The following is a 16678-nucleotide window of genomic DNA, read 5'->3' as shown; positions in this document are numbered from 1 at the left end:
TTTTTTTTTAATTTTTAGGGCTGCACTCACGGCATGTGGAGGTTCCCAGGCTAGGGGTCTGACTAGGAACCGTTTTTTAAGAATGGTCTGCTAGCCTAGAGGTTAAGGATCCATCACTGTCGTTCCTTTGGTTCAAGTCATTGCCATGACATGGATTTGATCCTTGGCTTGGGAAAAAAGATTTTAGTTTTAGTTTTCAGTGATTTGATTATACTACATCTAGTTTTCTTTGTGTTATTTTTTTTTAGTTTTAGCTTTCACATTTAGGTCTTTATTTTATTTGGTCTTTTTTGTCTTTTTGCTATATCTTGGGCCGCTCCTGCGGCATATGGAGGTTCCCAGGCTAGGGGTCGAATCGGAGCTGCAGCCACCGGCCTACACCAGAGCCACAGCAACGCGGGATCCGAGCCGCGTCTGCAACCTACACCACAGCTCACGGCAATGCCGGATCGTTAACCCACTGAGCAGGGGCAGGGACCGAACCCTCAACCTCATGGTTCCTAGTTGGATTCGTTAACCACTGTGCCATGACGGGAACTCCGGTCTTTTTTGTCTTTTTAGGACCCCACCCGTGGCATATGGAGGTTCCCAGGGTAGGGGTCCAGTTGGAGCTGTAGCTGCCGGCCTACACCAGAGCCATAGCAATGCGGGATCCAAGCTGCGTCTGTGCCCTACACCACAGCTCTTGGCAGTGACGGATCCTTAACCCACTAAGCAAGGCCAGGGATGGAACCCTCGTCCTCATGGTTGCCAGTCGGGTTTGCTAACCACGAGCCACGACAGGAACTCCTGTTTTTTGTTCAAATTTATTTTGCTTATGTTTCTGTGAGTGTCTTGGAACTGTGATTTGTTTTTTTTCCTCTTGTTTTAGAAATTGTTGTCCATTATCTCTTCAAATATTTCTTCTCCATTTTTTTCTTCTTTTTCTGCATTTCTAATTGCACATATATTTGACAGCTTAGTACTGTTCCTTAAATTTTACATGCTGTATCCTATTTTTTGTTTTGCTTATTTTATTATTTTTTACACCTTTCTCTGTGTGTTTAATTTTTATTACCCCTTCTTCAGGTTTCCTTGACCTTTGCCATGTACGTAATTAGTATTACTGTACATTAAATTCTGTGCTTGAGATTTTCTGGATCATATCATAGGTTGAATTTGGACCACAACCCATGAGAAAGTCAGCTTATGTTTACAGATTCTTAGGGAACATTTTTGTGTTTTGATTTTACTCACCACCAAGGCACAGGTGGACAAGTTTCTCTTACTTTACTTGCTGAGAGACAAGTTTATTTCTTTTTTCACCCTTAGACTAAAGGTGGAACTCTTTGGGAACCTGACTTTAATTGAAGATTCTCCTAATAACATTCTTACTCTGGATGGTGCCTAGGTTTTATCTTCTGTTTTATATCCTATTTCTGTGCCAGTTTGGATGCTCAAGATCTCTAGGATTCAGCAGAAGCTCTCAAGGTGAAAGCCAATTTATTGTCTCCTTACCTTCCACAATTCATGATTTTACTTAATTTTGGCCCTCTATAGAATCCTTTTTTTTCTTCCGGTTTTATTGAGATATATTAGTTTTAGGTGTACAGCATAATGATTTGACCTGCATTCATCGTGAAATGCTTATCACCTAGGTTTAGTGGACATCCATCATCTCGTATAGACACAAAATTAAATAAAAAATGTTTTTTCCTTGTGATGAGAACTTTTTGTTTTGCTGTTGTTGTTTTTTGTCTTTTTGCCTTTTCTAGGGCCACTCCTGAGGCATGTGGAGGTGCCTAGGCTAGGGGTCGAATCGGAGCTGTAGCCGCCCACCTACGCCAGAGCCACAGCAACGCAGGATCCGAGCCGCGTCTGCAACCTACACCACAGCTCACGGCAACACCGGATCCTTAACCCATGGAGCGAGGCCAGGGATTGATCGAACCACCAGCCTCATGGTTCCTAGTTGGATTCGTTAACCAGTGCACCACAATGGGAACTCTGTGATGAGAACTCTTTGGATTTACTCTCTTAACTTCATATGTAGCTTACAACAGTGGTAATTATGTTTATCATGTTATACCTTACATCCCTCGTACTTATTTATTTTAGTGGAAGTTTGTGTCTTTGGACTGCTTTCATCCAGTTCCCCTCACCTCACTCCCTGACTCTGCTAACCACAAATCTGATCTCTTTTTCCCTGAGTTGGTTTGTATGTTTGTTTTTGAACTATGTTAGTACCTGTTATACAGTATAGTGATTTGATATTTCTGTACATTTAAAAATGATCACCATGGTAAATCTGGTTATGATTTCTCACCGTACAAAGATACTAATAGTAATTGAGTATATCTCCCACACTGTACATTTTATACCCTTGACTCATTTCTTTTACAACTGGAAGTTTGTTCCTCTCAATCTCTCTCACCTATTTCTTTCTTCTCCTTTACTTCTCTCCCCTCTGGCAACCACCTGTTTGCTTTCTCTGTCTATAGCTGTGTTTCTGTTTTGCTACACTTGTTAATTTGTTTTGTTTTTTTATTATTTATTTATTTATTTTTTTGTCTTTTTAGGGCCACACCCACTGCATATGGCGGTTCCCAGGCTAGGGGTCTAATTGGCCTATGCCAGAGCCACAGCAACGCAGGATCTGAGCCATGTCTGCAACCTACACCACAGCTCACGGCAACGCTGGATCCTTAACCCACTAAGCGAGGCCAGGGATCGAAACCGAAACCTTGTGGTTCCTAGTCGGATTCGTTAACCACTGAGCCATGATGGGAATTCCTGTTTTGTTTTTCAGATTCCACCTCTAAGTCAAATGATAGAGGATTTGTCTTTTTCTGTCTCGTTTCACTTAGCATAGTACCTTCTGGTTCTATCCATGTTGTCACAAATGGGAAGGTATCACTCTTTTTATGGCCATTATTTTATCACATATGTGTGTATGTTTATATAATATATGCATATATTTCATATCATCATTAGCCATTCATCTATTGATGGGTACTTAGGTTGCTTCTATCCTGGCTGTTATAAATAATGCTGCAGTGATCATAGCAGTGAGTATATCCTTTGTAATTTGTGTTTTTGTTTTCTTTGGATAAATACCCAAGAGTGGAATTACTGGATCACACAGTAGTTCTGTTTTTAGTTTTTTGCGGTCTCTCAATACTGTTTTCCATAGTGGCTGCACTGATTTATATCCCCACCTGTAACAGTGCATGAAGGGTTCCTTTTTCTCCACAATGTGGAATCTTTCATTTGTGATTGTTCAGCAGTCTGAGCTGTTGTGAACAAAATGTTAATTTTTTTCTTTGTTGTTAATCAGGAAGAGTGTTCTAGGTGTCTGCTCTCCATTATACTGATAATAGAAGTCTTAGCCTTTCACAATATGGATGTATCATAATTTTAAGACTCAAACTGCAGCAGCTTGGGTCACTGTGGAGGCTTGGGTTTGATCCTTGACCCAGCGCAGTGGGTTAAAGGATCCTGTGTTGCCACAGCTGTAGCATAGGTCACAGCTAGGATTTAATCCCTGGTCTGGGAACTTTCATATGCTTCAGGTGTGGCCAAAAAAAAAAAAAAATTGAGGACTAAACCAAATTTTTTGAAAAAATTTTTTTGTTTGAATTTTGACTGTGTAATTGTTCTTTGAGGTAGACTTTTTTTTTTTTTGGCTTTTTAGGGCTGCACTCACGGCATATGGAACTAGGGGTCTAATTGGAGCTGTAGCCGCCAGCCTACACCAGAGCCACATCAACACCAGATCTGAGCTGTGTCTGTGACCTACACTACAGCTCACGGCAACGCCGAATCCTTAACTCACTGAGCAAGGCCAGGGATCGAACCTGCAACCTCATGGTTCCTAGTTGGATTTGTTTCTGCTACGCCACGAGGGGAACTCCTGAGGTAGACATTTGAATTTACTCTATACTCATCCTTGTTTAAAACTTGCATGGCTGAGATGTCCTCAGGCTTGGGATAAATAGGCCGGCTTCAGTGACGTTGCTCTGGCCTTCGAAGTTGGCACGGTTCAGTATAGCTACCTCAGGGTTGTGTGGCCATGGAAAAACATGTTTTTGTTGTTGAGTGTTCTTGCTTTCTAGTAATTTTATTTTCTGCTCAAGGGATTTAGTATCTGTTCAGATACTTTATTTTTAAAGGCCACATAAGTAATGACTTGACCTCTAATCTTAGCTTTGACAATTTCCCAGACACTAATAAAGATAATTTCTGATGACCTATTATTTGAGAATACTACTCACTGGGCAGCAATCAGTGCTATTTAAAAATGTATATTTTACTCTGAAAATTGTTTCCATGGCCAGAAGGCTTTGTTAGTAAAATTGTGCTTGTAATGACACAGTTTGGTGACTGTCGGGCCTAAATTTATAATACTTTCTACACGGTGTCACTGAAACTTATTACAGTTCAAAATAATTCTTCTTAAATACTACACTAAATAATTAGTTCTGAGAAAAATATTCTATAAGCCGTAGTCTTACCAGAAATAGCACCAGTCGCTGGGACTAATTGTAAGAATGTCTTAGACACATGGAGTTATGTAGTATTCCTTGTTTTGCATGAATGTGGGCTGAGTTAAGATTTTTACAAAGGATCAAGTTAGTACTGAACACTAGATAATCAATGAAATTATCTGCACTGTCCACATCAGGACACGTGCTTAATAATTTCTGGTGTAAAAGAAATTCAGGAGTTCCCTTCGTGGTGCAGTGGTTAACGAATCTGACTAGGAACTATGAGGTTGCGGGTTCGATCCTTGGCCTTGCTCAGTGGGTTAACGATCCGGCGTTGCTGTGAGCCGTGGTGTAGGTTGCAGAGGTGGCTGGGATCCTGCGTTGCTGTGGCTCTGGCATAGGCCGGTGGCTACAGCTCCGATTGGACCCCTGGCCTGGGAACCTCCATATGCCACAGGAACGGCCCAAGAAATGGCAAAAAGACAAAAAAAAAAAAAAAAAGGAAATTCACCAGATTGTATTATATATATGCCAAAGGGTATTTATGAAGGTGAGAGAGAGTTGCCTTCTGGATGTCTGGGCAAAGCTAGAGCTGCCCTTTTTGTTCTTTTTTTATATGTCTTGTATTTATAGCAACAGACTCTTGGTGAGACCCTTCCTAGACACAGTGTTTTTGTTTTTGTGAAATTGCTAACGGAAACTGCACATTGCTACTTTGATTGATTGATTGATTGGTGTTTTTAGGGCCGCACGTGCAACATATGGAAATTCCCAGACTAGAGGTCGAATTGGAGGTGTAGCTGACAGCCTGCACCACAACTACAGCAATGCAGGATCTGAACCTAGTCTTCGACCCACACCACAGCTCATGGAAATGTGGTATCCTTAACCCACTGAGCAAAACCAAGGATTGACCCTGTGTCCTCATGGATACTAGTCAGGTTCATAAAAGCTGAGCCATGGTGGGATCTCCCCCCCCTTTTTTTAAATGGTTGAACCTTGGCATATGGAAGTTCCTGGGCCAGTGATTGAACCTAAGCCGCAACTGTAACCTCTGCCAGAGTTGTGGAAATGCTGGATCCTTTAACCCACTGGTCCAGGGATTGAACCTGTGCCTCTGTGGTGGCATTCTTAACCCACTGCACCACAGTAGGAGCTCTTTGGCTTTTTCTTAAGAGATGATTAGTTTTTTGCTCAACTCGTAAATTACTTGCAAAAATTAGTCTGTTTAACTAATTATAATTTTTAACTAAAATCTATTATAGCTCAGTTGGACAATCCTGAAAGAGATTTGAATAATTGAGGTTTCCCATTGCTTCCAGTGGAAGGGGAATATTGCCGTTCACTTACTTGAGGCTATAAAATAATTTGTTCTTCCTTTCCCCACAGCCAAGAATTAAGTCACAAAACAGATTCAGTGTTAATTTTTAAAGCTTCCCCATATTTCCACTCTCATTAGCTGTAAATAATGTGCCTGAATGTAAAATGGAAAAAGTCGAAAAATTCCACTTGTATATTTTGGGCTTTTCAGAGGTATTGTACACTCTGGAAATAATAAAAAAGATACTGGGCCTTGTACAGTGCTTTTTGTGTGAGAAACTCATATAAACACTAATGCATTGATCCTAACACAGTACTTGATTGTGACTTTAAAAGGTCATGAATTACTGCTGTTACAAAAAACTTGTTTAAAGATTGGAGGAGGAGCTGTAATTTACAAATATTGTTTGAGAAATAGCTAGATAAAAGTTGATACAGATAAGTGAAAGATTAGTTATGAGGGATTTTTACTGTTTGTTAACTTTTCTCTTAATCTATGTTAGATTTTTACCCCTTTGTTTTATTTTTTTCTTTTGTCTATGAATCTTCTTTTATTACTATTATTATTATTTTTTGTCTTTTTAGGGCTACACCTACGGCATATAGAGGTTGCCAGGCTAGGGGTCAAATCTGAGCTGCAGCTGCCAGCTTACATCACAGCCACAGAAATGAGGGATCCATACTGCGCCTGCAACCTACACCGCAGCTCGTGGCAGTGCTGGATCCTTAAACCACTGAGCGAGGCCAGGGATCAAATCTGCATCCTCATGGATACTAGTTGGGTTCGTTACTGCTGAGCCACAATGGGTTCCTGTTTATGAATCTTCTTGAAGCCTAATTCCCTTCTTAGACAAGATGACAGAATTTACTTTTAAGGTTTTGTTCCTTCTCAGCCAAGGTTTAAACCTTTGGTGGTTTCCTGAGTTTGTCATATTAGCATTACAATACATTTTATTTTTTCTGATTTGGAAGATAATCCTTCTAGATTTCTTTTCCTTCTTGTCTGTCTGTCTGTCTTTTAATGGCCACACCCGAGTCATATGGAAGTTCCTGGGCTAAGGATTGAACCCAAGGTGCAGCTCTGGCAGCACCAAATCCTTTAACCCATCTGCACTGGATGGGGATTGAACCCACGTCTCAGCAGAGGCCTGAGCCACTGTAGTCAGATTCTTAACCCACTCTGCCACAGTGGCAAGTCCCCTTCTAGTTTCTTTAGTTTAATATTTGTGACATATAGCTGTTGATTTTGATGAATATAGTGGTCATGTGGCTTTAATCTTAAAACTTTTTTGTGTTTTGTAGGTTTATTCTTCAATCCAAGGAGGCGATTCATAATCAGCTGTTAGAGAAACAGAAAATAGCAGAAGAAAAAATTAAAGAATTGGAAGTAAGTTTTGAGTGAATATTGATAGTAGTAGTCAACTTTTAGGAGAAAAGCAATTACCTCATGGTGTAATACTAAATGAAAATGTTTGCCAGCCAAGGTCATGTTACATTGTTTTCATTTTTCCTAATTGTGTTTGAGCTATGAAGCAGTCTTTTGATTGCAGTGTATAAGACAGGAAAAAAAAAAAAAAAAAAAGACTGTATCCTCTTAGAACTAGGGAATTTTAGAAAAGATAGAATACTGTTAATCTAAATGTATTTTTTTCCATTGCTTTTGAATGAACATGTCTATTCTTAAAAAATAAAATAATACTGGAAGTTCATGTTGTGGCTCAGCGGGTTACAAACCTGACTAGTATCCATGAGGATGTGGTTCCCCTGGCCTCGCTCAGTCGGTTGAGGATCTGGCGTTGCTGTGAGCTGTGGTGTGGGTCGCAGTTGTGACTCGGATCTGGCAATGCTGTGGCTGTAGTGTAGGCCAGTAGCTGCAGCTCCGATTCAGCCCCTAGCTTGGGAACATCCATAATATGCTGCAGGTACAGCCGTAAAAAGTAAAGCGAAATGAAATGAATGTATATTTAAATACCATGATTTGTGGATGGGCATGAGAGTGGGTGATGTTAACAGTAGTTGAAGGATCTAGATATGTCATACTTTTACGTATTGTAATTCCTTTACATAGAAAGTTCTAGACAAGGACTGAGTAGTAAGCTGTAACTAATTAACTCTCTGAAGGATAGTGCTTCAGTGAGGAAAGCAATTTTTTTTTAAGCTAGGGAGAAAGATGATGGGTAACTTAGCAAATCTTTGGAAAATTGAAGTTTATTATTACAGTTTCTTTGAACATTAAAACCTTTGATGAAGTATTTCCTATGTGATGCAGTCTTTCCTATATATAGTAAAAAGTTGGACTGGACGAAAAACTGGCTACTACATTTCTTTGGGACCAAGATTTCCTGAATTGGGGGTGGATACAGTGACTTCATAGGTCACTTTATCTAATTTCTTTGAGTACTGTTTGAGGCAGTGGATCAGAATCTGACTCAGCCCTCTCCTGAATTGGTGAGACACCCCCTGTAGCCTCCTGGAGTTTCCCAGGGGCACTGACTTGGCATGGCCTGGGCAAGCATGTAATGTCTTAGGATACTTAGGCTTATTTTAGTTTGTCTACCAATGAGAATTTAAACATACTTGGTAATGGATTTGCAGCTTACAAAGATGTGTTGTAAAACAAAACAAGCAAACAAAAAGAAAAAAAACTTGTCCTCTAGTAACCAGGTTGTTGCTATGTCCTGTTTTATAATTTTTGTTAGCTCAACTCTTCTAGATTGGATTTTCCAAACAAAAGTATCTTTAAAAACTAAACAGGAGTTCTCATTGTGGCTCAGCAGGTTAAGAACCTAACTAGTATCCATGAGGATGCAGGTTCAATTTCTGGTCTCGATGAGCAGGTTGAGGATCCAGCATTGCCACAAGCTGTGGTATAGGTTGTAGATGTGGCTCGGATCCAGTGTTGCTGTGACTGAGGCGCAGGCTGGCAGCTGTAGCTCCCATTCGACCCCTAGCCTGGGAACGTCCATATGCCGCAGATGCGGCCCTTAAAAAAACAAACGACAGGAGTTCCAGTCGTGGTGCAGCAGAGACGAATCCAACTAGTGACTAGTATCCATGAGGTTGTGGATTTGATCCCTGGCCTCACTCAGAGGGTTAAGGATCCGGTGTTGCCGTGAGCTGTGGTGTAGGTTGCAGACACGTCTCAGATCCTGAGTTGCTGTGGCTCTGATGTAGGCCGACAGCAACACCTCCGATTAGATCCCTAGCTTGGGAACCTCCATATGCTGCACATGCTTCGGTGCGGTCCTAAAAAGACAAACAACAACAACAACAAACTCTAAGCAAAACTTGCTCATGTAGATTACCAAAAAAAATATTTTTGCAACTGTTGGTAAATATATCTAAAAATTGTCCTGATAAATATGTAGCAAGATACAAAGTAATAGTGTAAATAATTCTCTTATTATGGAAACAGAAAATAAGATCTGCATTTGAACATTAAAAGTGTTCATGAATATGTATATTAAATTAACACTAATTACCTTAAGGAAATTAGGATTTTTTTCTTATAATCTCTGTGTTGAATAAATTGTAACAATAACAAGTATATGTTAACTTAGAATTCACAATATTCCCAGGAGTTCCCGTCGTGGCACAGAAGAAACAAATCCGACTAGGAACCATGAGGTTTCAGGTTCTATCCCTGTCCTTGCTCAGAGGGTTAAGGATCTGGCGTTGCTGTGAGCTGTGGTGTACGTTGCAGATGCGGCTCAGATCCTGAGTTGCTGTGGCTGCAGTACAGGCCGGCAGCTGCATCTCTGCTTCGACCCCTGACCTGGGAACCTCCTTATGCCACGGGTGCGGCCCTAAAAAGCAAAAAATAAATAAAATAAAAAGCTATCGAGGTAAAATTACCCCGGGTGATGATTTTAGCGTATGAGTCCATTCCAATAAAGAGTAGGAAATTTTCCCAAAGTCTCATGTCATGGACTCTCTCAAATACTGGTAAGAGTATCTTGATATCTGTCAGATAGAAGTAGATGAGCTAGCTTGTTGGTACCCGTTTGAAATGCTAATTACAACCTGCTGAGAAGACTAGCTGAGTTAAACTCTAGTCGCTACCCCAGGAAGTTATTTTGCTTTTTTTGTTTTTAATACTTTGTTTTACATGGCATTTATGTTATAAATGCCATGTAAGTATACTGTAAAAAAAGAAAGAAAAGAAAACAAATGATTAAATGAAAATATGATCTTTCCCTTCTTCCCTGCATACCCTCAAATGTCATCTTTACAGTTTGGTGTATATCTTTAGAAACTTTATTGAATAAACGCATTCATACACACATATACACCTTTTTTTTTCTCTTTTTTTAGGGCTGCACCTGTGGCACATGGAGGTTCCCAGGCTAGGGGTCAGATTGGAGCTACAGCTGCTGGCCTATCCCACAGCCACAGCCACGCCAGATCCTAGCCGCATCTGTGACCTACGCCACAGCTCACGGCCGGCAATGCTGGATCCATAACCCCCTGAGCGAGGCTAGGGATTGAACCCGCATCCTCATGGATACTAGTTGGGTTCGTTTCTGCTGAACCACAACGGGAACTCCCTTTTTGCTTTTTTTGTTAATCCTCCTTGGACTAAGGTGGGTTTTCTGAATTTGAGGTGTAGTGACTTTCATCAGTGCTGAGAACTTATTTTCTCTGATGACTTCCTCCCTCTTTTCTGTATTAAATGGTGTTTCCCTCCAGGATTTTTTTCCCACCTTTAAACCAGCTGTTCCTACCATTGGACAGTAGCATCTTAACGGGTTTATCCATCTCCAACTTTCTCTTTTCTAATCCTTTTAACGTATTTAAGCTAGAATGATCTTTCTAAAATGTTAAATCTGGTGTGTTGTTCCTCTGTGTAAGTCCCATGTTGTTCCTAGGGTGACACTCAAGTTCTTTAATGTACCTTCAAGGCTTTTTATGAAATGACTCCTGTTTATTTCTCGCATGTCCCTCATATCCTCTTCCTTCAATTACACAGGATCTTCCAGACATGCAGAAATACTCTTTTCAGAACTTGCTGTTTTGTCTCTGTTTCTACTAAGTCTTTGCAAAAGTAGTTCCCTCTGGGAACTTCCTCCTCCTGCTCTTACCAACTCTGTCTGTTAACCCTTAAGATCTTAGCTTAGGGCTGCTTCTTCTAAGAAGCAGTTCTGATTCCTAGTGTTAAAGTATTTTTCCCTTGTCCTAATTATTCTCTTAGTTTCATAGGACAGTGTAGGGATTTGGGCATATAAACTGTTATCAGTTGAAGTAATCACAAATATGGTTTCCTTTTATTGGGAAGCTGGATGCACATTTCAGATCTCTACCTTGTTTTTACCAAGGTCTCCGAGTTATTACTCCACCTTCTTCAGGGCCTGAGTATTTACTGCCAGTCCACCCTGTTTCATCTTTATCCTGTTTAATTATCATTATCGTTATTAATTTCTACCCTAAGCTACCTTACAATTAAATTGGGGAGGCATGGTTTATACATAACTCTTCAGGCAAAGGCCAGGCTGTTCCATTTAGGATATTTTCATCCCTGAAGAAGAAGGGGTTTTGCTTTGGGCCCATAGTTGGGGTTTCTGACCAGAGCTCTTAACTTGGTCTCACTCTGTGTACCTCCTGACTTATATAGCGTCTGTATAAATGACACTATGGATAAAGCTTTTCTGTGACATAGCATAGGTGCTGGTCTGCTTCAGGGTCTCTCATCTGAGAGCCCATTTTCATTAGTATTTTCTGGACTCCTTTTTATCTACTTTCATATCTTACTGTTTGTGTGCCCCCTCCAAAAATTTTCCCCAGGATTTATTTTCGACTGCAGAATGTACCTAGAATTTGTTTAGCTTTTGATAACTCTAGTATGTTGCGCCTGCCTTGTGAAGCAGCCTGGTGTCTCACCTGCTGGCCCTTTTCCTCTAATGGAGCAGAGGTAGGGGTACTGTGCTCCTGCCCTCATATCCTTTAGATAGAGGGAGTTATATTACTTACTAGAAGGGTAAAGGCAAGTACTATCTTAACCTTGGGAAGATGGTCCACTGTCTTTTGCTTCTTAAAATTCCACATTTTAATACCCTTGTATTGAATTCTTAAGAATATAATCACTTTACTGGGGTTGATTTTCATAACACACTCAGGATGTGATAGTGTTAAGTAGATTTTTATCTTTGCTTGATAAAGATGATCGATCAAGTTCTTGGGAGAGAATGTCACCATTTCATCTTAGTGGTGATTAGTAGGCCAATGATGCTGACCCTATTCAAGAGAAAATATAAAATAGCTTTAGTATGATAGAGTTACCATGTTATTTATGTCATTGAGGGAATTCTCTGTTTTTTAAAAAAATTCTGAAGTTCTCTTGTGCAGTAGGTTAAAGATCTTGCAGCAGTTTGGGTTGCTACTGTGGCATGAATTTGATCCCTGGCCCAGGAACTTCCACATGCTATAGGCATGGCCAAAAAAATTTTTTAGATACTGATAACAAATAACTTTTAAAAGAAGATGACGGAGCATATAATAGATAATATAGTATATGTTGCTATTAGAAAAGTACAAATGAATAAATTTTTTCTTTGACCATGCCTGCATGTGGAAGTTCCTAGGCCAGGGATCAAACCCATGCCACAGCAGTGACAATGCCTTTAACCCAGTGAGCCACTGGGGAACTCCCAAAGACATAGTTTTTAAAAATGACATGAGTATAATTGGGATTTGGAATTATGACTTCATGAGTCTCATCTGTCTTTGTAAAAATATATTTTTTTGAAATGTATAGCATTGCTACAAAAAGAAAGTAAAGTGTTGTTTTTTAAAAGAAAATCAGGTTTTGGAGTTCCCGATGTGGCTCAATGGTTAGCGAATCCAACTAGGAACCATGAGGTTGCAGGTTCGATCCCTGGCCTTGCTCAGTGGGTTAAGGATCCAGCATTGCCGTGAGCTGTGGTGTAGGTCGCAGACGCAGCTCGGATCCCGCGTTGCTGTGGCTCTGGCGTGGGCCAGTGGCTACAGCTCTGATTCGACCCCTAGCCTGGGAACCTCCGTATGCCGCGGGAGCGGCCCTAGAAAAGGCAAAAAGACAAAAATAAATAAATAAATAAATAAGTAAAAGAAAATCAGGTTTTAAAGTTGAGTTAAAACCTTTTTGATTCAAGAGATTTATGTCTTCTAAAGAGTGAAAAATACAAGCTCTATTTTTGCTCATTTTTGGGGAAGTAAAAACAGAACAATTACTTGTGGATTTCTTTTGCAATTGCACAAACTTAGATTCACCATTCAGATGAGCTAGAGCTAAGTTTCTGACCTGATGAATCTCAGCTATTTGGAATCCTTGAGGTAACTGTAAGCTTTCAGGGATGGATTTGAACACATTTTGACCACCATTCTCCTGTGTTTTTCTCAGACACTTACTGCCCTCAGTCTAAAGTCCCCGTTATGTTTGAGGCACGTGTATATGCTGGTTGACCCCTTTCCTTCCCCTCTTTCCCTGACGTGATTACCGCCTTTCCACCACCCTGATGAGCTCAGCAATGACACAATAAAAATAAAAATAAGGAAACCAGGACATTCTGGCATGCATCATGTCACATCTGACGCAGCATGTTACCATCCCAGGGTTGTGAAATAGCTCTGCAGCCCATGCTATAAGTGAAATCTGAGAAAACTGTGAACGTCCTGATTCTTCCACAAAAGGTGGCTATTATAATGGTCGGACAGTAGTTCCCCAAACAAGAGAGGCAGGTGGCAAGAGACCTGGTAGAGGATGCCAGTGGCACTGTGCGTTTGACGGAGTTCTAAGACTCTGATGAGAGAATGTTTTGGAGGCGTTCCCATGATTGAGGAGGTTTTACTCTGCTGACTGAGCGTCATTTTTTCCGTGGTCTGGGTGGTGACTGGTAGGACCTTGGATAGAGGTCCAGGTTCTGCCCTAAGTGCTTTCCTTTGGGGCTGGTACCTTTGTGTGTGTGCGATGAGCTCCCTCTTTGGAGATGACGTCAAGTGGACACTACTTTGTCATAGGCACTGATTCTTGTGTTTTCAGTGAGGAGAGAAGGGCAAGTGTGAGCAAAGTCAGTGACAGAATGTTCTTTATATATTAAACAAGAATTACGCCCAGTGGTTCATCTGCTTGCATAACCGAGAGTTTAGAATTCATTAAAAAAAATTAGTCACTTATTTTGTGGTGAAATTTAGCATTTACAGACATATATATTAAACTGCATATCGTTGAACCAATAATTATAAAGCAGACACCTGTAACCATCCTCCGGGCCTGGAAATCAAAAATTGGCAGGACACCAGAGCCTTGCCCCTTTCTATTCCTGACTGCTCTCCCCTCCCCCAGGTAACCCCAAGTTCAGGGATCGTTGTTTCCTTTGTTAAATAATATAGTTTTACTACCTTCATATGTGTATTCCCTCAAAACAGTTTTTGAACCTTTTATGAACAAAATCTGTCTATTTTTTGCTGTGCTTCTGCTTCTTAACATTGTGTTTGTGAAATACATCCATGTTGTTACCCAAGCTTGTGACTTGTTCATTTTCATTTCTATACGTATTCCATCATGCGGTTGTACCACAGTTTATCTTTCCAAACCACTCATTTTTACCCTTGAGAAGTCAAGATGTCCTCACAGAATGTTTGCGCAGTTTCTCTCTTAGAGTTTTGCTGAGGAGAACTAATTTTCAGACACATCTCCTAGTCCAACCCAGGAGAGTTAGAGGCGGGAGAGAAGTGTCTCTACACTAAAAATTAGCTTGACGCTTTCCCACCTGCCGCTAGTAACTTGACAGCCAGATACCTCTGAGTGTCTTAAAATTTTTTTTTAAGTAATTGTAAGATTAGTAAATTTCTTTTCTATGTTGTTTTGACTTCTGGAGTCTTGGGTGAAGTTACTTCTATTGTTCCATATGTTGGGATTTCAGATATGAATACTTAATCTCTTTATAGAGTTCTTCTGCATTCTCAACATTGATAAACGTGAATGTTTGTTTTAAAATAGTTTTTAGTTATTTAAGACAAATCTAGAAGAGCCTGTTGGTTGGACGGCTAGAGTTATGGTGAACTATATATATTCTCTGTGTCCTGGTGTTTCAGGGCTTAGTGTAACTGTGTGATCTTCTGTGGCTTTCAGAGAAGAATGAGCCTGAAAAAGCCCATATGTGCTCTTTCTCTGGTTTAAGTATTCTTTATTTATTATATCTTGGTCAGTATATATGTGCTATGATTCAAGTGTTAATGTTTGCCCAGATATAAACTATCTGTGATGTATTTCATTTCCTCAGAAGAAGTATTTTAGGTCTGGTAAGAACTTAGAAATAAACAGTTCAAATAGATTTGCCCTTGATAGACAGCCTTTCGTACTTGTCTGTGGAGTACACATGACAGTTATTTAACACACACACACACACTCCTTTGTTTTGATCTTTTCACTGCTAGGTGTCTTCATTTTGTGATTAAGATTTTAAAAAGGATTTGCCTTCCCTTTAGTTCAGAATTCAGCTTTTCACGTCTTGATTGAGTTATCCTTTTCTTCTAGGATACATTCCCAGGGTGGCTTGATTCCCCTCCCTGAAACACTTAACTGTAACCCCAGCCAACTATCCCTTTGAATGCTTAAGAGGGTTGTTGACCTCAGCCTTCACTGCGGTATGCTTTATATGGTCTGTACTTTTCTGTGTCAAACCATAAATATTTGTCCCTAGCCTCCTCCCTCCCATGCTTGAGAGTTCCTCCAGTCATTTGCAGGCTGCCTAGTGAATTATTTCTCTTGGTGAGTTAGAATTTGAATTTTCCTTCATCTTAGTACATGCCTCCCTGTTCTTGCAACTAGATGGTAAGGTGAAATTAATCAGTATACTTTTCTTTTTGTTTTGTCTTTTTTAGGACCACACTCATGGCACATGGAGGTTCCCAGGCTAGGGGTCAAATCGGAGCTATAGCCGCTGGCCTGCACCACAGCCACAGCAACATGGGATCTGAGCCACATCTGTGACCTCCACCACAGCTCACGGCAATGCCAGATCCTTAACCCACTGAGCAAGGCCAGGGACTGAACTCATGTCCTTGTGAATACTAGTTGGACTCCTTTCCACTGAGCCACAACTGGAACTCCATCAGTATACTTTGCTTCACCCTAGATTCTTACTCTGACCCATCTTTATATCATGGGTCTTCTCTAACCTGAAGTAATAGATGCTGGCCAGAAGAAACGAGTTGTTCAGTACTCCGTGTGCACAAGGCCACACCCGTATTAATGAGCACACTGTGTACGTCAGCTCAAGAGATCAAGATCCACACTGATACTTGAGCCGTAAGTAAAGATCTCCAGGTCTACTAGACATAAAGCGGAACATTGCCGTAAGTAAAGATCTCCAGGTCTACTAGACATAAAGTGAACATTTATGATCCTGAACTAATTTAAATACCTTCTGTTGTGTTAAGAGTTCTGGATTCCAGCCCTTGCTGAACTCTAAGCCTCGGGGTCCTCATGTGTAAAACAAGGGGTTGGACTAGAAGATATCTAGGGTCACTTCTATTAAGTTTAACGTGACAGTCTCGGTCTTGTTCTGAATTGCCACTTTAGGAGCAAAAATGCCCCCTTAAAACCAAAAGATGGAGGGAGGCAAAACAAAAAAACAAGTTTCCTTTGAGTTGAGATCATTACCTTAATTTTAAAAGTTAATTGGAATCCTATTTTTGCAGCTAAAATAAAACCAGTTGTCTGCCTACAGCTTTTCCAGCTAAAATGTAATACGAGGTGACAGTATTTCCTTTGATATCTTTGTAGTAGTTGCGTAAATTACTGAAATTATAGAGATGTGTGTGATGGCTTAAAGGTAGTTTATATTAGCCATCACCTCTTCTTTTCTTCTTTCTTTCTTTCTGTCTGTCTGTCTGTCTGTCTGTCTGTCTTCTTT

The 16678-nt window shown here is 40.4% G+C and overlaps 1 protein-coding gene across 1 annotated transcript in view; it reads left to right on the top strand.

The window, feature by feature from the left end:
- The window catches only part of PFDN1 (prefoldin subunit 1), a 66433-nt gene that overhangs the window by 23623 nt on the left and 26132 nt on the right, over positions 1-16678 (top strand). The window contains exon 3 of the mRNA XM_005661736.2: positions 7089-7173. Within this exon, the coding sequence (XP_005661793.1) occupies positions 7089-7173 (85 nt within the window). The remainder of the gene's footprint in view (positions 1-7088; positions 7174-16678) is intronic.

This window comes from Sus scrofa, chromosome 2 (genome assembly GCF_000003025.6).
Source record: "Sus scrofa isolate TJ Tabasco breed Duroc chromosome 2, Sscrofa11.1, whole genome shotgun sequence".
NCBI classification, from domain to species: domain Eukaryota; kingdom Metazoa; phylum Chordata; class Mammalia; order Artiodactyla; family Suidae; genus Sus; species Sus scrofa.
Note: the sequence above shows the minus strand (reverse complement) of the source record. Positions and strands in the feature narration are given on the sequence as shown.